The sequence below is a fragment of the Muntiacus reevesi genome, chromosome 20 (genome assembly GCF_963930625.1).
Source record: "Muntiacus reevesi chromosome 20, mMunRee1.1, whole genome shotgun sequence".
NCBI classification, from domain to species: Eukaryota; Metazoa; Chordata; class Mammalia; order Artiodactyla; family Cervidae; genus Muntiacus; species Muntiacus reevesi.
In genome coordinates this window covers 20,867,579-20,895,126 of record NC_089268.1, presented here as the reverse complement: position 1 = coordinate 20,895,126, position 27,548 = coordinate 20,867,579, and the positions used below count along the sequence as shown (strand labels likewise).

General features: G+C 44.5%; 1 protein-coding gene across 2 annotated transcripts in view; it reads left to right on the top strand.

Annotated features, from left to right (window-relative positions):
* The window catches only part of CLIC5 (chloride intracellular channel 5), a 167,344-nt gene that overhangs the window by 101,049 nt on the left and 38,747 nt on the right, over nt 1–27,548 (top strand). For both annotated transcript variants that reach the window (XM_065913409.1, XM_065913410.1), the window contains exons 2-4: nt 14,533–14,642; nt 18,707–18,832; nt 27,132–27,238. In XM_065913409.1, the coding sequence (XP_065769481.1) occupies nt 14,533–14,642; nt 18,707–18,832; nt 27,132–27,238 (343 nt within the window). The remainder of the gene's footprint in view (nt 1–14,532; nt 14,643–18,706; nt 18,833–27,131; nt 27,239–27,548) is intronic.

The following is a 27,548-nucleotide window of genomic DNA, read 5'->3' as shown; positions in this document are numbered from 1 at the left end:
CTTCCTTTTGTCAGAGAGTCAGTATTGAGATATACCCTCATTCTGTATGACGATTATAGGCATTGTGGGCTCATTCCGTGAATGAAGGGGGAATGGATGCATGATCAAAAGCTGGAACTAATTCCTATGGCATCTTGAATAATAAAAAAATATGTCAAGGGAGGAAAACAAAACTGACAGTGGGCTAATTAAGTTGAAGGCGTGTTTCCTCCATTAGGACTGGTATCCTCCAGAGGAGGCTTAAGTGAGAGGACGTCGTCTTCAAATTAAACCCATGTGGGAAGGAGTTCTGTTTATTTGAGACTGTTGATTTGTATTGCTCTCTGGTTTCCTGCACCGTGGTGCATTTCTGGTGGACGAATTCCAGCGTTCAGATCTCCTGATCCAAGCATGAAGAGCCATAATCAGACCTAAAGAATAGCATGATGGTCCCATAAATATTTGTGGCAAAGGTTCTTGGATATTCAGAGAACACAAAGGCTTCTACTGGGCTTCAACAGAAAACTGCCAGGAATCTGTCACAGACCTGATCCCTCAGCTTCATCCATCCATTTTCCTGGAGTTATACACCGTTGAGTCTGGTTCCTGAGCTACTTGAATACATTGTTTGGTGGTGAAACGTTGCTGTGCATGCGTCCATGGTTGTACCAACAGCTAACCAAACACGAATCACTTTCCGTTCTCCCCTTCATGGTCAGTGTGATCCTTCCCTGGCTTAGGAATACTCATCTCCGGCCAATGGACAGTGGCCAGAGTTCTTCCTGTGTTTGCTTTCTCCATTGAATGTATTGCTCCACACCAAAAACCCTGGACATGGAGGTATTGTTGAATATTTGTGGCATCAAAGAAAGATCTGACTCTTTCCTAAGGCATAGCATTTCACAAATAGCAATGTTTAATAAGATCTTCCTAAATGTTTGTCTTCTGTGCTCATGACAATAGCCAACATCATGTTTTTTACATATTATCATCGAGTCATGAAATAGCCCCTCGAGGTAGATGCTTCTTGCCCCCAGTTTGTAGATAAGGAGCCTAAGGGTAAGTGAGTATGTGAGTTATCTGCTGGATAATAAGCCACCCTAACTCAGTGCCTTTAAACAATGGAAGCATTTATTTTGTTCATGAACTTGCAGTTTGGCCAGGGCTTGGTGGGAATGACTCACTGGTTGTCATTTGGGTCAGTTCAAAGCCTGGGAATTAGAATTATCTGAAATCTCACTCATTCACATGTCTGGTGGTTGAGGGTACTTGTCAGCTGAAACCTTAGCTGGGGATGTCAGCCGGAACCCTCCATGGTGCCTCTTCATGGGCTCTGGGCTTCCTCACAACATGGTGGCTGAGTTCCCGAAGAAGACGCAGAGAGCCAGGCAGAGTCTGTCTGTCATTCACCTTTAATGACCTGGTCTCAGAAGTCACATATTGTGACATTCTTCTGTGCATCTAGGCTGCCACAAAGGTCCACCCAGTTTCAAGAAGGAAAATACAGACTTGTCCACTGGAGAGCCATGGGACTGAAAATTGTACTATAGCCTCTTTGGAAAAATAAAATCTGCCACAGTAGCTGTTTGATATCAGGGCTGGAATCTGAACCCAGATCTGCCCAGCTCTATAACCAGCCCTTCACACTGTACCACAGAACTCTGTGAAGTCAAGGACACAAGACTGCCTCTAGGGCAGTAGGATGTAGTTGTGTTAAATATTACACCCGGGGTCAATGTAGCAGAAAGAGTCAAACTCAGAAACAGAGGATTTGGACTTTGGGACCTTCTAAGGCTTGGTGTAGGTTTATGATATGAATGAGAATCATCTGTCTTATGAAGCATGCGGGAGTCACTTGGAAGACTTATCAGGGCAATCAAGCTTGCATTTCTTTTTTTTTTAATTAATTTTTATTGGAGTATAGTTGCTTTACAATGTCATGTTAGTTTCTACTGTACAACAAAGTGAAGCAGCTATATATTTAATATACATATATCTCCTTTTTTTTTTTTGGATTTCCTTCCCATCAAACTTACATTTCTTGTGTCCTTCCTGGGTTCCTAGGGTTTCATAAAATGAGATCCCCAAATCAAGTCACCAAGTCACATTCATGCTAGTCGAAGGCTTACCAATTAGATTATTGGAAGGATAGATCATTTGATATTAAATCGCAATAATAGGACTATTACTAAATGCTTACTAATTAGTAAGTCTGATTTACTAATAAGAAAACCTCAGGTATCTAGTAACTGGAGACCTATTTAATTGAAATGAGGTGAATTCTACGGTAATACATTAACACTGGACTGACAGGACAGGAGAGACAGAAGTAACAAGGAAGGATTAAGCCAAGCAAGCTCTGCAGCATTTCAACATTCTTCCTTTTCTTTCCTTTTTTAAAAGCTCAGAGTAAACTGTATGTTTATGACCCTAAAAGCCAGAGCTCTTGCTGTCTCAGGGAGGTTAATCATGTTCTCAGGACTAGATGAGTTCTCAAGAGTGTACAAATGTAGCAGGGGATGAACTATTAGCTGAGAGGGCAAAAGCTAGGAAGAGGAAGGTGTCAGCAAAGAAATAGAAGAGTCACGTGTAGGACAACTGTCAACTTGTGGGACCCACTGCAACGTGGAGGGGCGGCATTCTTCATTCAAAATGATTAAAAGGATTTCGAGACAGCAATCACAGAGCGTTAAGTCAAGTGTGGGGCCCTTCTGAGCTCAGGGTCTCGTGAATCTACACCAATGGCATGTGTGTGAGAGGCAGCAGGTGACAAGGCAGGTGGCAGAGGGCTGAATTTTAAGAGGAGGAGATAGATAGCAGTTCTAGTGACAAGAGAAAAGCCAAGCAGGGGTAAGTCAGAGAGGAAAGAAGGAAGGAATGCAAGGAGAGAGGAACGGAAAGAGGAAGGGAGGGAGGGAGGGAGGAAGGAAAGGAGGAAACATGGGAGGGAGGGAAAGTGCTTAGTCCCAGAAAGTGGCTGAAAGAGAACAGTTTTATAAGGTTTGTTAAAGGACTTCCCTGGTGGTCCAGAGGTTAAGATTCCATGCTCCCAATGCAGCCGGTCCAGGTTTGATGCCTAGTCAGGAAACGAGAGCCTGCATGCTGCAAGTAATACCTGATGCAGCTACATAAATTTTAAGAAAAGAGGATGTTAAGTAGAAGCAGGACTGGCAAGAATTTTGAGAAACCAAGTCACTTGTTCGAATAGTTTGGACATGAAACAATAAGAAGGAAAACACATGGAAATGGAAGGAAGGGGCTGGAGGAAGGGGGCATTGGCGAGGTGTTGGGCTGGAGGAGGCAGTTCTTTCTCGGAGGGTGTGTGTACAAACAGGAGGGAGGGTACAGGCTCGGTGCATAGGCCATAAAGCTCAGGGCAGGCTGAAGGTCACTCCCAAGAGGCCTTGAGCCCAGTGATATTACTCAGCTCCTTAAGTTATAGGCAGCCTTGGGCCCAAAGCCATTGTCAGAACAGACTGGGAACTCAGGTCCAGGGTATCTCTGGACTCTGTTCTCTTAGTCAAACACTTGAGCCAAGTAGCCTTCTGGGCATGGAGCCTACAAGTTCCTTTGGGAGGGGATATTTACATAACTATGTTCAGCTGTTTATAAAAACCATCTGGTGAGCTAAGGTGTTGATGACACATACTAAATTGATGGGTTACCTGTCTCAAGTAGTATTTTTAAATTCACCTGTTGTGATGTTTAATTTGCATGTGTCAGCTTGGCTAAGCTGTCATGCCCAGGTATTTGGGCAAATATTATGCTGACTGCTTCCAGGCAGATTTTTTTTTTTTTTTTTGGATAAGATGAACATTTATTTTTTTTAATTTTTTTTTAAGATGCACATTTAAATGAGTAGACTTTGAGTAAAGCAGTTGACCTTCTATCCTGTGTGCGGTCACGTCCAGTCGGTAGAAGGCCTTAATAGAAATATGGCTGACAATGTCTGAGGAAGAGGGAATTCTGTCAACAGATTGTCTTTGAACTTGAACTATGACTTTTCCCTAAGTCTCCAACTTGATGACATAGCCCATAAAGTTTTAGACTCACCTTCCTCCGCAATCAGATGGAGACAATTCTGTCTCTAACTCTATCTTTATCTCTATCTCTAGCTCTAGCTCTATCCACACAAATCCTGTTGGTTCTATTTCTCTGCAGAACCCTGACCAATACACCTGAAATTCTTCATAGGACATTGTACAGGCAGCCTTCTGCATAGAGCTTATTTAGCCTTTGTAATCAACTTCAGATAAATGCTGACAATCTCTGAAGTCTCAAATGTACACTTATTACCTGTTTAGGAGATCAAACCAGTCAATCCTAAAGGAAATCAACCCTAACTATTTCTTGGAAGGACTGATTCTGAAGCTGAAGCTCCAATACTTTGGCCACCTGATGTGAAGAGCCAACTCATTGGAAAAGACCCTGATGCTGGGAAAGATTGAGGGCAGGAGGAGAAGGGGGCAACAGAGAATGAGATGGTTGGATGTCATCACTGACTCAGTAGACATGAGTTTGAGCAAACTCTGAGAGATAGTGAAGGGCAGGGAAGCCTGGCGTACTGTAGTCCACGTGGTCGCAAGGAGTCAGATATCACTTAGTGACTAAACACAGAACAACAATTGAATGAAAAATGCCTAGAGTGACCCCAGTGAGTTAAGCCTTATGTGACTGCTGAGAAAAAGAATGTTGTTTCTTTTAGGGTAGAACTTACCTTCTTCAAGTGAACCACAAATCACCAGGTCTCATCTCTATTCATGAGAGGCTGACCAACCAAATGATTGGAACGACAGAACATTTGGTATTAAAAAGATGATCATATAAGTCATACCATATGACTTATATGAAGAAAGTGGGCAGATCCAAATACTATATAGAAAGTAAATACTATAAAGAAAAATTCTTTCTCTTCCATTTGATATGAATCATTTTAGTGCTATATAGATGAATTGTTTTATATCAAAAGAAAGTCCTCTTCCTGTCGTCTTTGTTACTTCAGCATTCTTTCCTATAAGAGAATAACTAGCCTTGAGAAAAGTTAGGAATCAAGAATTATATCCCTGGGAGTTCCCTGGTGGACTAGTGGTTAGGATTCCAGGCTTTTACTGTGATGTGGCCTGGGTTCAATCCCTGGTCAAGGAACTGAGATCTTGCAAATTACATGGCACAACAAAAAAAATTATATCCTTGATTCTGCCATGGGTCCAGGCTGTGCAACCGTGGGCAAAACATCTAACCTTTCTGGGCCTATTTCCTTACAACCAAAAAGAAAGAACTAGATCATATTATGTCTGAAGTCAACTCCAACCCCACTGCTATAGAATTTTTTTTATCTGAAACTTGAAAAGAATGTTTAACCACTTAAGTCCTAAGGGACAGTTTTCATAGGCTAAAGCAACAGAAGGTTGAAATGTGGCATTTAATTTCTTTGGAGAAAATTCAGGCTTCTTTCTTGACCTCATTTAGAACTGAATTTTGTAGGATTTTTTTGTTTAAGGGATAGTCAAATAGCCTAGAAATCTTCCTGTTTGAGCTATCAGACATTTAAGCATCTGTTGTAGTCTGGGTCCAATCAGAACCAGAGAGAACCCACACAGTGGTTTTAGTGGGAGAAGTTTAATATAAAGCAATAATTAATTATGGTAACAGAGTAACCATTACATATAAGGACACCCTATATGGTATACTCTAGAGCTGAAGGGAATAGCCAAGGGGTGGCAGACTTGGAAGGGGTACAAATCTCACTGGAAAAGGTGTGGTCAGCCCCACAGAAAGCATAGAAATTCACTCTTCTGGCAAGGTCAGAGGTGTTTTGGAATTGCTAGCCAAGCAATGGGCCACCCTCCTGAGTTCAAGAGGAAAGCAGATGATCAGCAATGGGAGTCTAGGTGAGCAGGAGGATCCAGGGACCGGTGGGTACAGGGGACCTTCAGGCCACATGGGGCTTGCAGAGTAAGTAGCAGATCTGCGAGGCCGCCTAGACCACAGGCAGGTTGTATGCAGGCGACATGGGGGCTTTCACTTCTGTGTTCATAGGGCTGCAGAGAGGTTATCAGTAGGATGAGGCTGCAGGGGCCAGAGGGATCACTTCCCGGCCTGAGGCTGGAGATCTGACTCCCGCAGCCCACACCAGAGGCATCAGGAGAGCCGCTTCTTCTGCAGGGTCCCTCCCATGCTCTCTCCTGGGAAATCCTACCTCTACACTCACTTTAGAAATGCTGAAAGGAATTCCCACTGTTTCTCACCCAACATTTATTGAAGGGTGCCTCTAGAGCTGGGAAATAATAAATTGATAAGTGACACAACATCTGTCCAGTTTAAATGTCATCTCTCCTCATCCTGCTATTTCTTTTGGGGTCCTCTCTGAATCATTCATCTCTCTTCTGGACCTTGGTGCCCGCAAATGACTTTTGGGCAATTATCAGCTTCCCTTTATTGTCTGGAGATGAAGCTCTATGTATCTTGGTCTGTTTGTGGAGTGTCTTATTCCAACAGGTCTCAAACGTTGTTCACAGACTCCTGGGTCCCTGAGATCCTTTCAGAGGTCCTGGGAGGACACACTATTTTCAAAGTCATCATTTCTCCCTCAGGTTGCTCTATTGTGAGTAAAACTTGCTGGGGTTTTAGTGCAAATAAAGGAAGTGGTATAGAGTTGTCATACATGAAGAGAAAAAAAAAAAAAGAACTGGTTTCATTTATGAATGATTTTGACGAAGCTGTTAAAGTTACCTAATGTAATTAAAATCTCAGCCCATGAGTACATATCTTTTAAACATTCTGGTGGATGAAATGGGAAATGCATATTTAGCTCTTTGGCTGCATTGCCAAGCACAGTGATTGTCTCAGGAGAAGTACTTGTGCAATTGAGATGACCAGTAGCTTCTCTCACAGAACAGTTTTTGCCTGAAAGACAACCAGCAGACAAATCATGGTTTTTCCAGACATTTCCTGGAAAATGAAGGAAATGAGCTTGTCGTTTCAAGACTAACAGCTGGCGGTATCCATTGCCAATAATAAAAGGCAAACTTTGAAGAGAAAACGAGAATATTGGAAAATAGGTATTTGCCACTAGGAGTTTGACAACTTCTCCTTGCTTAAATTTTTCTGATGAACTTGGTGGCAGTATTACTGAATGAGATATTTTGCTATCATATGAGAAAATGTATGACCATTATGACCATTTGGAAATCTGTGAAATGTTATTTTCAAAATGATGAATTTGTGATGTGACAAAACCATTCATGAGTAAAAGATCCATTCGAAGTGCAAGATAGATGAATTTTTTTCTTTTTAGGAGAATGGAAGAATTTCATTGATAGGGTTTTAAATTCCACCTATCAACTAACTTTTAAGAAACTACCACTTGTTGAGTTTCACTATGGTATAAAAGAAAAATATTTGCAATTATCTGAAATTATTTGAAAAGGCTATTAAATTACTCCTCCCTTTTCCAACTATGTATCTGGGTAAGGCCAGATTTTTTTCATAGACTCCAAACATAGGAAAATACTGAATGCAGAAGCTGACTTCTTTTAAGTCAGTCAAAGATTTTGTAAAAAATATAACAATGCCACTCTTCTTACTAAATTTTTTCTAAATATATGGTCTCTTTATATTAAAATATGCTGTTCGTGTTAACATGTAATATACTTGGCATTATTATTATATTTTAATGAATGAGGAAATAAATATGTTTTAGCTTTAATTATAATATAGTAAATATCGATAGCTATAACCCACATGAACAAAAGCTCATTAGTATCCTCAACAATCTTAAAAGGTACAAAAGGATTCTGAAACCAAAAGAGTTTGAAGAGTGCTGTCTTAAGCTGATAACTTTCCATTAGCTGCTTAATTTTAGAAAATTGCTGGAAGTTATAAATGCAAAGATTGAGACTCAAGGTCACAGGGTGAATCAGAGGCAGAGGTGGGTCTAGTACCATAATCTGCTATAATGCCTTCAGCAACCCAAGTTTCTTTCTCAGGATGCTCTTTAGAGGGCGAACATAAAAATTTTAAGATACTCAAGTCATAAAAATGGAGCAATATCATCCTGCCCTCAACATTCATGCATTCTAACAGGCACTCAGTTTTAGGTACCTGGGCTTATTGCTGCTGAAGGCAACGTGAATAAAACATTAGCTAAGCTTACCGTATAGCGTGGGAGACTATGTCATAACATGTAATATGACCTAGTTGGCATACAACACGTAATGTATAATCATACAACCCATATAATTGCATCCTGCCATTACTATTATATGTAGTATTACATAGTGTATAATGGTTTATGGTCTTAAAAAATATTTATTTTTATTTGTTTGATTGCACTGGGTCTTGGTTGTGGCATGCTTCTGTCTTCATTATGGCATGCAGAATCTTTAGTTGTGCAATGTGGGGTCTAGTTCCCTGACCAGGGATTGAACCCAGGCCCCCTGAATTGGGAGTGCTGAGTCTCAGCCACTGGGGTACCAGGGAAGTACCAAAGTTTGTGTGTTATTACAGCTTAGGTGATATAGAATGTATTAATAATACAGTATAAAATAGCAAAGCGTAGTGTAGCATATCCACATACTAGTAAATAAATCTACTATACCTAGGGAAGAGACAGTACTTTGGGGTCAGAGCTCGCTGGCAGTTGTGTTCACGTGAGGCCCATGGAAAAGTAGAATGATGAACTTGGGAAGTTTGCTGCTGTACACCATTCTCCTTTGACCCCACTGTTTGCATTCATTTCCTAGTGCTGCCAAAATAAATGACCTTAAACTGGGTGGTTTGTAACAACAGAAATGTATTATCTCATAGTTCTTGAGGCTGGAAGTCTGAAATCAAGTTGGTAGCAGGGCCATGCTGTCTCTGAAATCTCTAGAGAGGACCCCACCCTAATCTCCTCTAGCTTCTGAGGTCTGCTGACCATCCTTGATGTCCTTGGTTTGCCGATACATCAATCCAGGGCCCACTCGAATTCAACATGACCTCATCTTGACTTGATTTTATCTGTAAAATTTTGCTTCCAAATAAGGTCACATTCACAAGTTCTGTGTGAACATGAATTTGGGAGGGAATCTTATTCAACCCAGTTCACCATGTTTTTGACTACCTCAGCCACCATTGCTCAGAGCCTCTTTGAACCACAGTCCATTTGGACTTGTCCACATACTTTTCAGGGCCTGAGCTCCCCCTGAGTCCCCCCAAGTTCTTGGTTGATGTTTTAAGTGGCTGCCACAAGCATACCACATTTAACCCATGAGTTTATCAAATGGTTTATATGGGGCACAGGACTGGTTAGTTGGGAAGGAGAAAAAGAGGAAAATGAACAACTCAATACTAAAAAATAATAACCCAAATGAAATACAGGCTAAGAACTTGAATAGATATTTCTCCAAAGAAGACATACAAACAGCCAACAAAAAAGAATTCTAAATATCAGTAATTACAAGAGGAAAGCAAAGCAAAACCACAATGAGATCTCACCTCAGGATAGCGATTCTAGGAAAAACAAATGACAAGTCTTGGCCAGGATGAAATTAGCACCTTCACACACTTTTGGTGAAAATACTAAGTGGAGCAGCGATTGTAGAAAACAGTGTCGTGGTTCCTCAAAAAAAAAAAAAAAAAAAAAAAAATAGAACTACCATATGATCCAGCAATCCGACTTCTGGGGAGTCAGCTAAAATAACTGAAATCAGAATCTGAAAGAGATATTAGCACTCCCGTGTTCATTATGCCTGCGTGTGTCCTAAGCTGCTTCAGTCATGTCCAACTGTTTGTGGCCCTATGGACTGTAGCCCGCCAGGCTCCTCTGTCCATGGGATTCTCCAGGCAGGAATACTGGAATGGGTTGCCAAACCCTTCTCCAGGGGATCTTCCTGACCTAGAGATCAAACCCATGTCTCTTATGTCTTCTGCATTGGCAGGGGAGCTCTTTACCACTAGTGCTACCTGGGAAGCCCTGTGTTCATTATGAGCTGAGCTGAAGCTGAACTGAAGTTGCTCAGTCATGTCTGACTCTTTGCGACCCCATGGACTGTAGCCCCCCAGGCGCCTCGGTCCATGGGATTTTCCGGGCATGAATACTGGCGTGGGTTGCCATTTCCTTCTCCAGGGGATCTTCCCGACCCAGGGGTAGAACCCGGGTCTGCTGTGTTGTAGGCAGACGCTTTACTATCTGAGCTAACAGGGAAACTCTAGCAGTATTTAAATAGCCGAGGTATGAAAATAGCCTAAAGTCCTTTGATAGATGAATGGATAAAAAAACTGATGTATACACACAGTGGAATATTCAGTTCAGTTCAGTCACTCAGTCATGTCTGACTCTTTGCGACCCCATGAACCACAGCACCCCAGGCCTCCCTGTCCATCACCAACTCCTGGAATCCATCCAAACCCATGTCCACTGTGTCGGTGATGCCATCCAACCATCTCATCCTTTGTCATCCCCTTCTCCTCCTGCCCTCAATCTTTCCCAGCATCAGAGTCTTTTCAAATAAGTCAGCTCTCCGCATCAGGTGACCAAAGTATTGGAGTTTCAGCTTCAACATCAGTCCTCCCAATGAACACCCAGGATTGATCTCCTTTAGGATGGACTGGTTGGATCTCCTTGCAGTCCAAGGGACTCTCAAAGAGTCTTCTCCAACACCACAGTTCAAAAGCATCAATTCTTCTGCACTCAGCTATCTTTATAGTTCAACTCTCACATCCACACATGACCAATGGAAAAACCATAGCCTTGACTAGACGGACCTTTGTTGGCCAAGTAATGTCTCTGCTTTTTAATATGCTCTCTAGGTTGGTCATAACTTTCCTTCCAAGGAGCAAGTGTCTTTTAATTTCATGACTGCAATCACCATCCGCAGTGATTTTGGAGCCCAGAAATATAAAGTCAGTCACTGTTTCCAATATTATGCAGCCTTAAAAAAGAAGGAAATTCTAAAATGTGTAACAGCATGGATGAATCTCAAGGACATTATGGTGAATGAATTAAACTGATCACAGGAAGACAAATACTGCATCATCCTACTTATATGAAGTAACTAAAATAGCGAAAGTCATAATATCAAAAGGCGGAAAAGTGGTTGCCAGGGTCAAGAAGAGGGGAAAGTGGGGAGTTCCTAATTACAGAAACACAGTTTCATTTGAGCAAAGTGAGTAAGCGCTGGAGAGTCGCTTGCAGCACTGGATAGTCGACAGTACTGCCTTGAACCCTGACACATGTCTTAAGAGAGTAGATCTCATGTTAAGTGTTCCCAGCATAAGAGAAGGGAAGGGACGGTGAAGCTGAAAGAGAGGTGCAGAGACAGTAGGACAGACCCCTTGTTTCTTGTTTCTCTTGGTCTTTCGGCAATTTTTGTTTACTCCGTCTAGAATCCTAACAAGATAAGAGTGGACATGGGGGGAACTGTGACTGCCACCAGCCTCTACAGCCCGCAGAGCTGTGGCATATTGACTGCAGTCTGGGATGTATCCCCAGCGCCCCCACCTCCTGCTCCATGACTTTGGGTGACCATGCTACCTGTCTGGGCTGGGTCCTCAGGATGGATCCATGCATGGCGGGTAAGAGCTCTGGATCTGGAACCAGATTGCCTGGGTTCATCCCAGGGACTCTCAGGCCAGTGATGTCCCCTATCTGTAATTCCCCCTCAGCTCCCATGTCTGTAAAAGGATGACACTATCTCACTACACAGGTTTCATGTGAAGAATAAATGCATTAATAATGTTATGTAAAGCAGGAGTTGCCTGGCAGTCTAGTGGTTAAGACTCTGTGCTTCCAGTCCAGGGGCTTCAGGTTCAATCCCTGGTTGGGAAACTAATCCCACATGCCAGGTGATGTGACCAAAAATAAATAAGTAAAAGGTTTGAATTGAACAGAGAGCTTGTTATTCATGATAATGCAATTAAATAAAAAGCAATATATGCAAAGCCCTTAGAACAATGCCTGACAATATAGATATTCATTGATACTATTAACATTATTATATGAATTTTGGGTCCAGCTAATAAGAATGCCAATATTTCTGTAGTTCCTGCTTCAATTCTCTTATGAGTATCCCCACTCCCACCCTCACCACCAGAGGTAAAAACAGATAAGAGTGTGTGGCTTTTGTTTTTGAATTCTCAGCTTGTCACTTACATCATAACCGACCCTGGGGAAAAATTCCTTTGTCAGGATGTTTTAAGGGACCAAGAACCTGTCAAATGGGTGCTTCTTGAGAAAGATACTTTTAGGAACTGATGTCATCAACTCAAGTTTTGCACCAGTCATTATTAAATCCATAGTTGCCTGTCTGAGTGTGACTTTATCGGTAACGTTAGCCCTGTGGTCAGGGTGGCACCTGCCCTATGCCCTCCACCTTTCTGATTTTCTATAACCAAGCCCGTGGTGTCTGAAACCCTCAGAGTAGATCTGTTTCCAGCACTAAGGAAAGTGAGAACTGAATAAGGATGGGGTTCCAGGTAGAGTTAAGAGAAAGGTGAAATAACTGTAATTTCATAGCAGTTACCTACGAGCAACACCAGCAAAGGCACCAGTTTTCCATTATAAACCTGAACCTCTGCTGGGAGTGATGGGCCAGGTAGAAATAAGCACAGCTTGAGGCTTATGAAAGAAGACATCCACCCCCTGCCAACCCCCCAGCAATCAAAGCTGCAGGGGAAAAATAATGTGCTGAGCTTGGAGGGCAGTTTTTTCTCCTTCTCTTTTCAAAAAAAGAAAGAAAGAAAAGAAGTCTTAGTAAGCCCCCATTCCAGGATGTTGGTTGGATTGTTGCCAACTTTTCAAGCCAGGCTATGGGCCTTTCCTCCAGACATCCTCCTTGTGGGTGGAGCCTGGTCCTGATGAGGCCACAGTTGCCAGGGTAGCCAAGGGCAAACTAGAGTGAGTGGGTGGGACTTCCCTGGCAGCCCAGAGGTTAAGACTGAGCTTCCACTGCAGGAGGCACAGGTTCGATCCCTGGTCAGGGAACTGAGATCCCACGTCCCTCGAAGCTGAAACAAATAAAGACATCTACAACAACAACAACAAAACCCCTAAAACAACAACAACAAAAACCAGAGTGAATGGGTGATTTCTCCCTCCAAGTACCATTTTGGGGCCAGTAAAACAGGCTCCTCTGTCCATGGATTCTCCAGGCAAGAATTCTGGAGTGGGTTGCCATTTCCTTCTCCAGGGGATCTTCTCAACCCAGGGATTTAACCCGGGTCTCCTGCATCGCAGGTGGATTCTTTACCATCTGAGCCACCAGGGGAGCCCCAAGCAGAGTGATAGGTGATTTCTCCCTCTAGGTACCATTTTGGAGCCAATAAACCACTCAGTGGAAATAAATCACACAGAAATCAGTTCTCCAACCTTTTTCTTCCTGTGTTTGCTAAAAATATACTCTGTAAAATTTACATCTCTGCAGCCCACTCAGAGGTAAAAGTGGACTTGCCTTTCAGAGAAAAAAATTCTGTTTTGAGGAGGGTACTGAGAAGGGGAAAGTTGGGGAGCGGGAGTACGCAGGTCCTCAATAATGCTGTCTGCCATGATTATCTATTTGTACCTGTCTCATCCCCTAGTCCACACCTCAGAGGGTCCTAAGCTCCTGAGTAAATGCTGTTTTGAATCCCCTTTGTACAGTGCTTTGCACATGATCAATATGTATTCACTGTTCAAGAGAATAATTTAACAAATGAATAGCTTATTGACACAAGGTCTAGTAGTAGTCAGAACTAAGTGGGACATTGATTAAAATCTTGAGCCTGCAGATTAGATAGAAAGAGGTCAAAATCTGAGGATCTATACTCATGACATCCTCATGAAGCCAGGACTAAAGGGTAGAGGATAAACTACAGAGGAACATACTTTGGCGAGGTTATTAATATAACCGAAGGAAAGCGATTCTGATGGTTAGAACTGTCCTCAGAATGGACTAGTTTGAGAGATATAAATTGCTGGTGAGTGGAACTATTCAAGCGTAGACAAGATGATTACTCAGAAGTATAGAAGTTGGTCCAACATTCTTGGTATCAGATTATGTGATGTTAAGGGGTGTCCTGGTGACTCAGACGGTAAAGAATCTGCCTGCAATGTGGAAGACCCGGGTTCGATCCCTGGATCAAGAAGATCCTCCAGAGAAGGAAATGGCAACCCACTCCAGTATTCTTGCCTGGAGAATTCCATGGACAGAGCAGCCTGGCAGGCTACAGTCCACGGGTCTCAAAGAGTCAGGCACGACTGGACAACTAACACTTTCACAACACTTTTCCTGTGATGTTAAAGGTCTCTTTTTTACTCTGAGGTGCTAGGGTTCAGTGGTTTCAGAAAGTTATGAGTCTGCATAATCACCATGCTGGAAACTCACGTTCAGTTCCACAGGGTTTATTGAGCCCTCACCCTGTGCCAAGTGTCACCCTACATTAGGAAGACAGTGATAAATATTAAAAGTCAACTTTAAAGGAAGGCTGGAGCATGGACTTCGTTCTGCTCAAACTGGCATCTAGCTGTTAGAATGCCATATGCCTTCTTGCTAATGTGCACAAGCCAACTCAGGACTCTTGTGCTTTTCTTTCTAGGCTGGAATCGATGGGGAAAGTATTGGCAACTGTCCCTTCTCTCAGCGCCTCTTTATGATCCTCTGGCTGAAAGGAGTTGTCTTCAATGTCACCACGGTGGATCTGAAAAGGTAAAGGATGGTGCATTCGTGAGCAGTAGGTTTCGCTGTAGGAACAGAGGATCATCCACGAAGGAGGGTGAAACTTTCTAGCTGCCTCCTGCTCACACCTCTTTGGCTAGACCCCTAGTTAAAAGGGAGGCTGGGAAAACAAGCATCACCCTTGGGACAGAGCAAGTCCCAGTTTGCAAGGAAGAGGGAGGGACTGGGCACTGGGTATCGTGACTGAGTGTCTGGCACAGAGATGGGCATGGACATCTGAAAATCCAGAGTGAGCTGTTCCCGTCATACTAATGCCCTCATCCTGGGGGACCCCAGCTAGACTCCAGGTGTGAGAGGCTGAGTTTCCAAGGAAATAAGATCCAGACCATTTCTCCCACTGTGTTCCCATCTTTAGAAGTCCTTAGTGTGAGAGCTCTGGACTGGAGACTGGGATGGAATATTACTAGTATTCTCCTTCTGAAGTGCAGTTTTAATGACTTTAAAATTCAGGCATCGTTCACCATCACGAGCCACACTCTTTCCTTCTTGCTTCTCTCCTCTCTCCTCTGCTTCCCCTTTAAATGGGGACTGGCTCAGATGCATTCTCCCGGGGTTCATCTTCCTCCTCGGTGAGCTTAGCCCACTCTCCCTGTCACCTTCATGTCAGTTATTCTGTACCTAGACCCCTGCCCTCTTCTTGCTGTTTCCACTTGCATTTTCTATTATCACTTTAAAATATCTGTTTTGAAACGTGTACCTTCATTTTCCCTTTGAGTTGAAGTCCCCTCCCCCAAAAAACCTGAATTCCTTTGTTCTTTCATTTTTCTAGGCACTGAAACATTTCCAGCTTCCTCCTCTTGCTGTCCTCACTGTCCATCAGTACTCCAGCACCCTCTCACTGGGCTGTTTCTTACGTCCAAGCTCTCCTGTCTATTCTCAAAGCCCATGCTTGGTCCAGGTCCCACCACTGGTAGTTAGACAGCGTCTTTGTTCTTCAAGCTGGTCTTCATCCATCCCGGTTCTCTCTGTCTGTCTCTGATCTGTCTCTGATCATCCTTTGTATTATCATAAGGATATTCTTCCTAAAACAATCCTTTAGGACATTTTCCCTAAAATAATCCTTTAACCATGTGGAGAGATGGTGCCCAACTCCCAGGACCAACCCCCTCTCCTGGGAAGCCTCCCCCTCCCACCCCGCTACTCTCAGGCATATCTCTCCTTCAGCCTCCCCCAGACTCACCCAGCATCTATGGTCCCTGCTGCCCGACTCCATCAATTTGCATCTCACCAGATTATGATAGCTACAGTCCCAGTGCTTTACTATTAGCCTGCTTTCCCATTAAAAAATCACATAAAGTGTAATTTTTTTCTTTGTTCTATTTGAGGAAACCTAGACACACATTTAATGGCTTGTTTAAGGTGCCCATCTAGAGTTGGAGAGGCTGTCACCAAAAACCCCATCTCCTCGGTTCAGATACCATGCTCTTTAGCAGTCATCAGTTATGAAGTTTGTTTTGTCATTCAGGTGAGACCTTGAATCCCTCAAGGGCTGGTTGAGATCATGTTTAAGTTTCTTTGTATCCATCATAGCAGCTAATTCATTCATTCAGGGGCCCAACTAACCTCTGTCAAATGAATGAACACACACATGCAATGCAGACAGTGTCTGCGAGAGCTGACTTTCATACAGTTGGGAAGATTGGCTTCCTTTAGGGGAGAAGAGGCGGTCTTTGGAGTATCATCTGTGAACGTGGACTCGTGTTTGGCTGTGGATCAGCCACCCAGCATTCCTCAGATCCTTACGAGGCTCTTTCCTTTCTATTATCACATCTAGTCCTGCCAACGCCCTTCAAGTAGGCCAGTTAAGTATCAGGACTCCAGTTTTATAGATAAGGAGACTTTCTTACTGGGAAAAAAAAAAAAAAAATATATATATATATATATATGAATTAAGGAACTTTTTAAATGCTTGATATAGTGAAGTTTAGCAATTCCCAGCAAAACTAATTTCTTATCCTGGCTCCACCATGAATTGAGTATCCTTGAACAAGTTACCCTCTCTTTCCTGAATCTGTTTCCTTACTTACCAGTAAGGAAATGGGCATAGCGGTGATGCCCTGTTTCTATCGTGAGGATCTGCGGAGGCAGGCCATGGACCACTTGCGTTCAACGTTGTGCTGGCAGGTAGCAAGACCACCCGTGTCAGCTCTCCTTAGCATCATCTTGACCTCCAGTCAGGAAAGGAGGACTGATGTATATTAAATGATCTATAAGTTAGACCTGGCAATAGGTAATTAAGTTCTAACTATATAATTTCTTAACTGCTGAGAGAGTCAACAAAGAGATGGGGCCTCCCCTGACCAACATCCATGGGCAACGTGAAATGGACTGTAGCAGCCGCAGGCAGTACCTCAGAAGGATGCCAGACTCCAAAGGATATTGTTCTGCTGAGTCTTAGGGAAAAAAAAAATCATCCTTATTAATTTTACCAGGGCTTCCCTGGTGGCTCAGATGGTAAAGAATCTGCCTGCAGTGCAGGAGACTCAGGTTCAATCCCTGGGTCAGGAAGGTTCCCTGAAGGAGGGCGTGGCAGCCCACTCCAGTTTTCTTGCCTGGAGAATCCCCATGGACAGAGGAGCCTGGCAGGCTACAGTCCATGAGGTTGCAAAGAGTCAGAAATAACTGAACAACTAACACTTAAATAATTTCTGGATCTTTAAGCCACAGAGAGTTCATTGCTAAAATATAAAATCAGTTGGATTTTTCCCACCCTGCTGAGAACCCAAGCATCATTGCCTTGTGTGTGTGTGTGTGTGTGTGTGTGTGTGTGTGTGTGTGTGTGTGCAGGCTCAGACATGTCTGACTCTTTGTGACCCCATGGACTGTAGTCTTCCAGGCTCCTCTATCCATGGGATTTTCCAGGCAAGAGTACTGGAGTGGGTTGCCATTTCCTACTTCAGGGGATCTTCCCGACCCAGGGATTGAACCAATGTCTCTTGAGTCTCCTACATTGGCAGGTGGATTCTTTACCACTGAGCCTGGGAAGCCCATCACTGCCTTAGGTGAGCTCATATGAGCCACCAGGGAAGCCCTTAAAACACAGGAAGAGAAGGTAAAGAATGTCCTTCCATTGTCTGAAAGGAGGAACACGTAGGAAGTAAACACAGGGACTAAGGAAATTAGATTTTAGAAGTGCTTGCAGTGTTGATTGTCTGAGGAGTTCCAAGGGCCGCAGAAGGCAGCTGGAGAGTGTGTGCTTGGGCATGGACGCGGGAGGGACACCTTAATTGAAATTCCTGTCTTCCCCTCCCAGGCTGATTACGCCAGGAATGTGTTTTGTTACAGACTCCTCTTCCCCCTTATTTACTCTCTTGGTTCCTCTCTCTACTGTTCCCCCCACCCCGCCCCGCCCCGCACCTGCCTCCCACAAGGAGTGTGCATTCTCAGAGAGAGGGTTTGGGGTGACTCTGATGTCCCAGCCCTGCCCCGGGAAGTTTCCATCATGATTTCTCCTCCTCCCTCTGTCCGCTGTGCAGTCTTCTCCCTCCCCAGCTCCTCCATCCATCTGCTGGCCCTTCTTCCCCGCTTTTTTCTCCATCCCCGCTCCTGCCTTCTGCCTTGAATAAGGACCCATGTCAAACACAATGTCACTTCCTTCCTCTTGTGCAAACCTTGAAGAACACAGAATATCGTTCTTAGTGGAAAAGCATGACTGAATTCGTGAATATTCAAAGTTCGGGATTCTGCCTAATACATTTTTGTTAAGCAAATAAGTGAAGGACCTTTTGAAAGCAAACCCCAACTTCTGCCCTGGGTATTGGAAGCTTGGCTCTAGCTTAGATAGTCACCTGTGATCAGGCTCTGCTTTTTTCAAAGTCCATCCTGTCTTGCTCCTATTACTGAATGCTGCCGGCCAGATTTCCTATATCACACCACATTCTTCCAGAACCTTCTCCACCCTTCTCTGCCCTACGTCCCATTCCAGCTCTGTTTTTGCTAACGATACATAATGAACGATACACCCCAGGTCTCCGTGTCAGTGAAGTGCCCTGGTATAAGCCGCCCCCTGAACCTTGCTCTTCTCCTCTCTGCAGAAAGCCTGCTGACCTGCACAACCTCGCCCCTGGTACCCATCCACCCTTCCTGACGTTCAACGGAGATGTGAAGACAGACGTCAATAAGATCGAGGAGTTCCTGGAGGAGACTTTGACCCCTGAAAAGTAATGAGCTGCTTCTTTCCGGAGCTAATGACGGGGAGGGTTCCGTGTGCTTCTCTAGATCCTGGGAGTAGATTTCCAAAAGAGCTTCATCAACTCAGGGCTCAGGCCTCTCTTTGAAAAGAGAGAGTCCTGTACAGCCCTCTTCACCCCCAGAGGGCTGCCCGTCTCCAGCCTGCCCTACAAAGCCCAACCCCCTAGAGCCGATGCCCCCTAAACACGTCCTCTCTCCAGGCCCCTCTGCCTGAGGTGGGCCAGAGGCTCCTTCATGGCAGAACAAGAGCTGAAAGGTCAACAAAGTGAAGTGAAAAGTCAGCCAGGAGAGAGGTAATCCCGTGACTTTAAACCACACCAATGTATGAATAAGACCCATAAATCTGACCCTGTCTGGTCGGAGCCCATAATTAAACATGAAAAAAAAAATGGACTGAAAGCAGTTTGACTTCTGAAAATGAGGTCAGGGAGGGGAGAGACCAGAGCGCTATGGGTTCTTGTTCTATAGGTAAGCTGCTCCTAATGGGAAAGAGGAGAGAAGAGCCCTGAAATCCTAAAAGCTGCTGGAAACTAGACATGTGCATTGTACCTGGATTGAAATCAGAGATTCAAACAATCACCTTTAGAAAAAAGAGAACCCGGGGCAATAATATCGTTAACACACACAGAGGAAGATGTGTGCAAACTTAATCCTGCAGGCTTATCCCTGAAAAGCTTTAAGCAAAGGTGTTGTCGAGTCCATTTTCAGGTTCTTCAGGGGATGGGGAATATACGGAGAGCAGAGGATGGAAGCTCCTAGAAATCAACTAGGATGAGCCAGTTGGTGACATTCCAGGTAAGACAGGCTAAAAGGCTGGGCTCAGGCAGTGACAGTGAGATGGGAGCAGAGAGGCAGGAGGGATTTTAGAACATACTTAGTAGGTGAAATTCTAGCCTGGAGAACTCCATGGACTGTATAGTCCATGGGGTCGCAAAGAGTTGGACATGATGGAGCAACTTTCACTTTAATAGGTGACATAAGTGGCCTGACAAGAAAGATGACCGTTTTGCGTTGATTTTAAAGTTTTGTTTTTTACAGATATCGCTATAGCCCTCACTTGAAGCTGAAACATTCTCTCAGTCGTGTCTGACTCTGTGCGATGCTATGGACTATAGCCCGCCAGGCTCCTCTGTCCATGGGATTCTCCAGGCAAGAACACTGGAGTGGGTAGCCATGCCCTCCTCCAGGGGATCTTCCAGACCCAGGGAGTGGACCTGGGTCTCCTGCACGGCAGTCAGATTCTTTACCATCTGAGCCACCAGGGAAGCCTGTATCATACCATTCCAGGTGGGACTAGAACCAACAATCCCTGGCTTAGACGGCCAGTGCCTCATCCATTAGGCCACTGGGGCTGCTACAGCCCTCACATGGTGTGCCCGGAAAGATAAGTGCTGCCAGTATCCCAATTTTGCAGCTGGAGAAGCTGAGGCTTGGAGAGGTTAGGTAACTTGCCCAAGGTCACACATCTGTCAAATCACTGTTAAATTTAACTCCTCATTGTGATCTCATCAAGCCTCGATCATTTGTACATCCTTCCTAAAAGTGTTTTGTCATCCACATTGAGGATCTCCACTAGTGGCTCAGATGGTAAAGAATCTGCCTGCACTGCAGGAGACCTGAGTTCAATTCCTGGGTCAGGAAGATCCCCTGGAGGAGGAAATGGCAACCCACTCCAGTATTCCTGCGTGGAGAATCCCATGGACAGAGGAGCCTGGCGGGCTACAGTCCATAATATTGCAAAGAGTTGGACACCACTGAGTGACTTAACACTTTAAACCATTGTGATCTGATTAAGCCTCAACCATTTGTACATTCTTCCTGAAAGTGTATTCTTGGTCATCCCCGTTAGGACAGTTTATTTTCACACTGAGCGTGGAAAGCTGCCTCAAGTCCAGAAGTCTTGAAAAATAAATGAATTGATTAAGTCAGCCCGTCAGCCTCATCTGGAACACCCAGCTTAGCCACACACATCTCTGAATGGTACACCAGCCAGCCACTGTGCTGAAAGGACCCCCAGAGGGCTCAGGCACCATCTTCCATCCCTTGGGACTTAACCTCATGGCTGGCGCTGGTTTGAGATGCAACAACAGAAAATAAATGCTATTTTCGGTAACTACATAGAATTTTAACTTTGCCTGGGAGACCCAGAGGGGAATGTCCACCATGAAGTTAGTGTTTTCCCTTTTAGAAGTAACACCTGCTTGTGGGAGTGCCTGCTTCTATCAAGGCCAGTAGAGAATGGGGAATTGGAACAGTTGGGAGGATGAATAGCCAGCCCAGTAGATGGAAGTGTGCAGGGCTGGGCTGAGTCTGGAGGCCCCAGGCCCACTCCTGGCTCTGCCAGTCATGCCCTGTGACCCCTGCATGGGGTCTCTTTCCTGCTGCCAGTGTCCACTCTCTCCCCTGGGAAAGGATGACCCTTCACGCCCATCTTAGCCAGGCTCCCTCCACCCCCGTCCAGCAGTGCCTTTGGGGGGACTCTCCAGTCTACATCCCTAACGGGATCAAAAGGGCCCATGAGACCCCCCGAGAATCATATGCCCGTGTGTACATGCAGATTCTTCCAGAGGAGGGCCGTCATCAGATTCATCACCGTATCATCAGCTACTAGAAGTTTTCCATGGTCCAAATCGGGCTAAGCAGTGCAGGACATAGATGCTGACCCCTCCCCTCCCTCTCCACCTCTCCTGAGTTCTGCTTCATCTGGTCCTCCAGATGCAGGCCTCCGGACTGCAGTGTATGTAGGAGCTTTTTACTAAGTCCATTCCTGACATATCAGAGACCCTATAATCCACCAAACCCGGGCAGCAGAACCTCAAAACTGTTAAAGCGCACAACTCCAGAAGGCTACCAAGGTGGGGTCCTAGGGATGAGACCATCAACCATTGCGGAGCCCCCCGGAGTGTCCCTTCGGTGCCTTAGAGTGGGTCAGGCTGGGGCAGGTGCCTTAATTACCTCCCAGAAATGTCAGCAAGCCAGTCGTTCAGCCGCACAAGGAGAGACCGGCTGTTTGGCCTGCAGCGAAGTCATCTGCCTCGGCTGCCTTCCCACCGCCTCTAACTGGGAGGTCGGTCGGGCGGCCCGTGTCCCGAGGCCCCAGAGGAGGGCAGGCCGGCCTCCTGGTTCTCTAGGGGGCAGCAGAACCCCCTTTTCTGTTCCGCAAGCGCCAGTGGGCATGTGTTTCTCATCACACCACTGTTTGTTAAAACTGCCAGAGAGCCAAGAAATTGTGGGAGCCTTTTTCCCCTTAGTTTTATGTTTTAAAGGAAAAAGAAAAAAAAAAACCACATACAAACACTCCAACAATCTTTTTAAAAGATTATATTTGGTCCCACAAAGCATTTGGTGTCAAAGTGAGGAATCCAGGAGGTCTCAAGTAGTTTCTAAATGAGACTCGCTTCCATCCCCCTGGTTAGACTGACCCAGTTAATGCTCCACAGGGAAGCGTCGGGATTGTAGTTGACGTGCCGGCCTTTGCCTTTCCTCCTGGCGGAATGGCCCGAGTCAGTGGGATCCATCAGTGAGGGTCAGGATGCCAGCGTCTGGCCTCCCTCCTACACAGCGCTTGTTGTATGACCTTGGGCAAGCCTCACCCCCCTCAGACCGTCCCCATTCCCTCATCTCTGAAGATGCCTTTCAGCAGAAGTTCTGGGATTCCATGAGTTTCTCAAAGCACTTTCCCGGAGCTGGTTGTTGTTTAAAATAAACAGAGGTAAAAATTCAGGAGAGGGAACTAGTGGACTAGTTACATGTCTGGTCATTTAGTCAGCCAGCTGTCAGGCAGGTATTAACAGGGCTCAGAGCCAAAGTGGAACATACTTTGAGTTCATTATTTTAAGACATGTCTATGGATATTTCACAGTAGTGATAATCACAAAGGTTCTTGTTGGTTCTTTGGGAGGTGGAGCAGCAGCCAAAGATGGGATGGCATAGTGGTTGAAAGTACAGCAGGTTCCCTACATATGAATAAGTTCCTTTCTGGGAGTGCTGTGCCCAAGTCCAATTTGTTCGTAAGTCGGACAAAGTTAGCCTAGGAATGAAACGGACACAATCGGCAATATAGTACTGTACTGTAAAAGGTCTAAATGCTTTATACACAAATAATGCATAAAAAACAAATACAAAATAATAAAACATCTTTATTCTTACAATACAGGACCTTGAAAAGTATAGTAGTACGATGCAATAGCTGGCACTCGCTAGCAGTACCAGCTATATCACTGCTGCTTTTATGCTTACTTCCAGACATTCTGGGCTTTAAATAAAGATACTCTCCTCTATACACTACTGTAAAGTACAGAAAAGCACAGCTACTTATAGAGGATGCATGCACAGACTATTTGTGCCAGACATGTGAACTAACTTCAGTTCAGTTCAGTCACTCAGTCGTGTCTGATTCTTTGCGATCCCGTGGACAGCAGCATGCCAGGCCTCCCTGTCCATCATCAACTCCCGGAGTTTACCCTCACTCATGTCCATTGAGTCAGAGATGTCATCCATCCATCTCATCCTCTGTCATCTCCTTCTCCTCCTGCCTTCAATCTTTTCCAGCATCAGGGTCTTTTCAAATGTGTCAGCTCTTCGCATCAGGTGGCCAAAGTATCAGAGTTTCAGTTTCAGCATCAGTCCTTCCAATGAACACCCAGGACTAATCTCCGTTTAGGATGGACTGGTTGGATCTCCTTGCAGTCCAAGGGACTCAAGAGTCTTCTCCAACACCACAGCTCAAAAGCATCAAGTCTTCAGTGCTCAGCTTTCTTTTTAGTCCAACCCTCACATCCATACATGACTACTGGAAAAACCATATAGCCTTGACTAGACAGACCTTTGTTGGCAAAGTAATGTCTCTGCTTTTCAATATGCTGTCTAGGTTGGTCATAACTTTCCTTCCAAGGAGTAAACATCTTTTAATTTCATGACTGTGAACTAACTTACATGATTGGATATATGAACACAGGTTTGCATCTTTGAAAGTTTTCAACTGGCAGGTTCATATGTAGGGGGCTTACTGTATGGAGTTTGAAGTCAGGGAGAGAGGGGACATCCTTCCACTTTTCAGCTCATTAGGAAATGTGAGGTCAACACTCAGGCTGCCAGGAGAGGCCCTGAAATCAGCAGAGGTCACCCCATGAGGACAAGATGATTGTTTTCTCTTTTTCTCCAATGTATCCCCAATGCCAGGGACAGAGCCTAACCCCTGGCATGACTGCATATTGGTTTAGTTGCAAGCTGTTCTTTTGTTCGGGGGGCATGGTGGCCTATGGTGAGTCAGTGAGACGTCAGTTGGAACTCTCAGCCAATCAGAGCATTTCCATCTGCAATCATATCTTTTCTTTTGCCACTATTTATAAAAAAAAAAATTGTTTTGATGAATGGCCAACTGTTTCGCTTCCCAGAATGAAGCTTAAGTGCATATCTAAAATGCATGCTTTGGAAATAAGATATCTTAAAAACAGAGTGGAGAGAAATTTCCATGAGTGAGGTTGCCCAGCCTTTCTGGAAAGAATACTGGAGTGGGCTGCCATTTCCTTCTCCAGGGAATTCTTCCTGACCCAGGGATTGAACCCGAGTCTCCTGCATTGGCAGGTGGATTCTTTACCAGCTGAACCACCAGGGGAGCAAAAAGCAGCCATTGACAATATACACACATATGGATGTGGCTGTGTTTTATTTGTGAATGCTGAAATTGGAATTTCTTATTACTGTCACACATACAAAATAATCTCCTTCTTTGGATTTTTTCAATCGTTTAAAAGTGTATAAACTATTTTTAGCTCCTGGGAGCCACATAAACAAATGTTGGGCTGGATTTGGCCCACAGGCCATAGCTGGCTCACCCCTGAGTTAGAGAAATTGCCCATCACTTTGTCACCTGATCACATTACAATCTTATTTCAAAGATATTTCTATAGATAAAGCACTATTTGTTAGCCTTTTAGAGAAACAAAAGGTACCCTGGAACCCACTCATCTGCATATTTAAAATATGGTGTAAATATGGAGCTAAAATAAAAGTACTTAACATCCTGAATAGTAGTTGCCCCAAGTCTAGTTACCAAAATCTGTGAGGTTAATATTTGAAGATACACTTCCTACCAGGACAATCTTCAAGTGGGACATTATGCTATAAAGTCAAATCTCAATGACTCATACTATTTAGAACACAGGATGGAACTAGTATAGTCTCCCTGGACACATGGCCCTTTGTCACCCAATTTGGATTTGGTTACCACTCACTCATGTTTGGCCCACACTGGTCATGAAGAAATGGTTGGATGAGTGGAAGTCTGATCAAGTGATGGCAGGAAAAAAACAACCAACAAACCCAAATATAAAATGCATTATCTAGTCCTTTCTGTTTTTATTATTTATCAAACAAAAACAAGGAGTACTTTGTATGTATTGATAATAATTTAAGACATTCAGTTTTAAGATTCAATGTGGGAAAGCCAAAATAGGGACGGATAATCCTTTTTTTTTTTTTTTAATTTTTTATTTTTCAGTGGGTTTTGTCATACATTGATATGAATCAGCCATAGAGTTACACGAATTCCCCATCCTAATCCTAAATTCCCTCATCTTGGAAGGTTACCTAGCATTTGGTAGGGACAATCACTTTGTGTCTGCAGTCAGAGCAGATGAATTGATATTTCCCAGTGTATTCGGGGAGATGAGTGCGGAACCTGCGCAGAGCGCCCCCTGGTGGCTGACGGCAGTTCCTTCATGGTGCTCAGCCCAGCTCCAGGGAGTGTTTGGCGGCTTGGGGGGTGAACAGCAGAGGAGAGGCCGCGGGACACGGAACCTAAGAGCTGGGCTTCCAAAGTGAAAGTGCCTGGGTTGGAGTCTTGCCTTGACGTCTGGTCTCCTGAGCTTAGACAAATTGCTTAGCTTCTTTGCACCTTGTTTGTCTCCTGTGGGAAAGAAAGCTAATGACAGTAACAGTGGAATTGTGAGGAATAAATGATGAATCTGGCAAGGCTTTAGAACAGTGCCTGGCACAGAGTGGACACTCAGTACAAGTAAGCTTTTACTGATATCAGAGAAGAGAGGAGGTGAGAGGATCGCTGCTCCAGCGCCCAGAAACCAGGTTCTCATGGCCCCTTCACTATTTATCATCTATGTTAATAAATAATGACCTCAAATGGCCTCAAATGACCTCAAATAATAAATGACCTCAAATGGTCATTTAACTTCTCTGGTCTCCAATTGCTTCCCTGTAAAATAAGGGCGATAATGCCTCGTATCTGCCCAAGGGCAGACGGCTGGACCCAGTGACTTTTGGAAAACTCATCCAATGTCAGTATCTGAAATTAAACAGCCACTCAACATGGTCCGGGAGTAGGTGGCCCTAGCTAATGGGACAGTGAAGGAACAAAAAAAAAAAGAAAGAAAGAAAAACAAATACTTGTTAAAGGTGTTTTGCTTCAAATTATTTAAAACATTAAACCAAAAAAAAAAAATTTTTGCGTTTTAAACATAAAGTAGCCAAACAGCTGGAAGTCCACTCTTCACCCAAAGATCACAAAAGTCCACATACTTAGTGATTATGATGGTCAAGCAATTGCCCCTCCCCCACTTCCCTCCACTCTTGTCTGACCATTCATGTAGAATGCTCATGAAATAATATCTTTTGAAAATCAGAATGGCTTGTTTTGAGGGCACCAATGGGGTCAAAGCCACGGATTCTGCTACAAACAAGTTTACCCCCTTTGGACTCACATGCCCCCTCCTCCCACCCCAGCTCTGTGTCTGCTTTTTGTTTTATGACGACACCAATCACTGGATTTAGGGACCACACTAAATCAGTACTATCTCACCTTGAGACTCTTGACTAATTACATCTGCAAAGACTCTATTTCCAAATAAGTTCACATTCTGAGGTCCTGGGTGGACATGGGTTGTAGAGATAACACTCAACACATTACAGGCTCCAAATAGCAAGTAGGCACGATCACTGAATATGTTTAAATGCTTCCCATGTGCTTCTCCTCTTTCTTGTCCCTAAAAGACCACCCTCCCTATGTGACTCTTCACGTACCTCTAACAACTGCCTTGCCCATGGGGTAAAATCCAGCCCCCTCACTGGCACTGTCCTTGAACTAAGGGTACAAGTGCCCACCCTCCCTACAGAATAGGTTGGAGAAACCTCAAAAGACCTATAGGTCCTGCTGAAGACGAGAGTGTTGTTCGTCATGAGGTGACTGACAGAGGCTCTCCCTTAAAGGACCTCCAAGTTCTCACTCACCTGAGAACACATCTTGCCTTCCAGGTACCCCAGGCTGGCTGCGAAACATCGGGAATCCAACACGGCAGGCATTGACATCTTCGCCAAGTTCTCCGCCTACATCAAAAACACGAAGCAGCAGAGCAACGCTGGTGAGTGGCCCCCTTCCGCCCAGCCGCCCACCTCTGGTGCTGTCCCCTGCCCAGGGCACCTTCAGATACTCACCAGAGAAGCACCTGGAACCAGTGCTTTTATTTGTTCATTCTGAGGCCTCTTGATGCAGCGGAGAGGGTGATAGATGTTGCCTTCTGGCCAGTGCAGGAAAAGAGGCCGGTGGTCCTTACTGTGGAATCAGAAGAGGGATGCTGTTTGCGTTCTGAGCCTGCCTTGGTGCACATCATGATACACTGCGCACAGGGTCCTGCCTTGGCCGTGCGTGGCTCAGTCGCTAAGTTGTGTCTG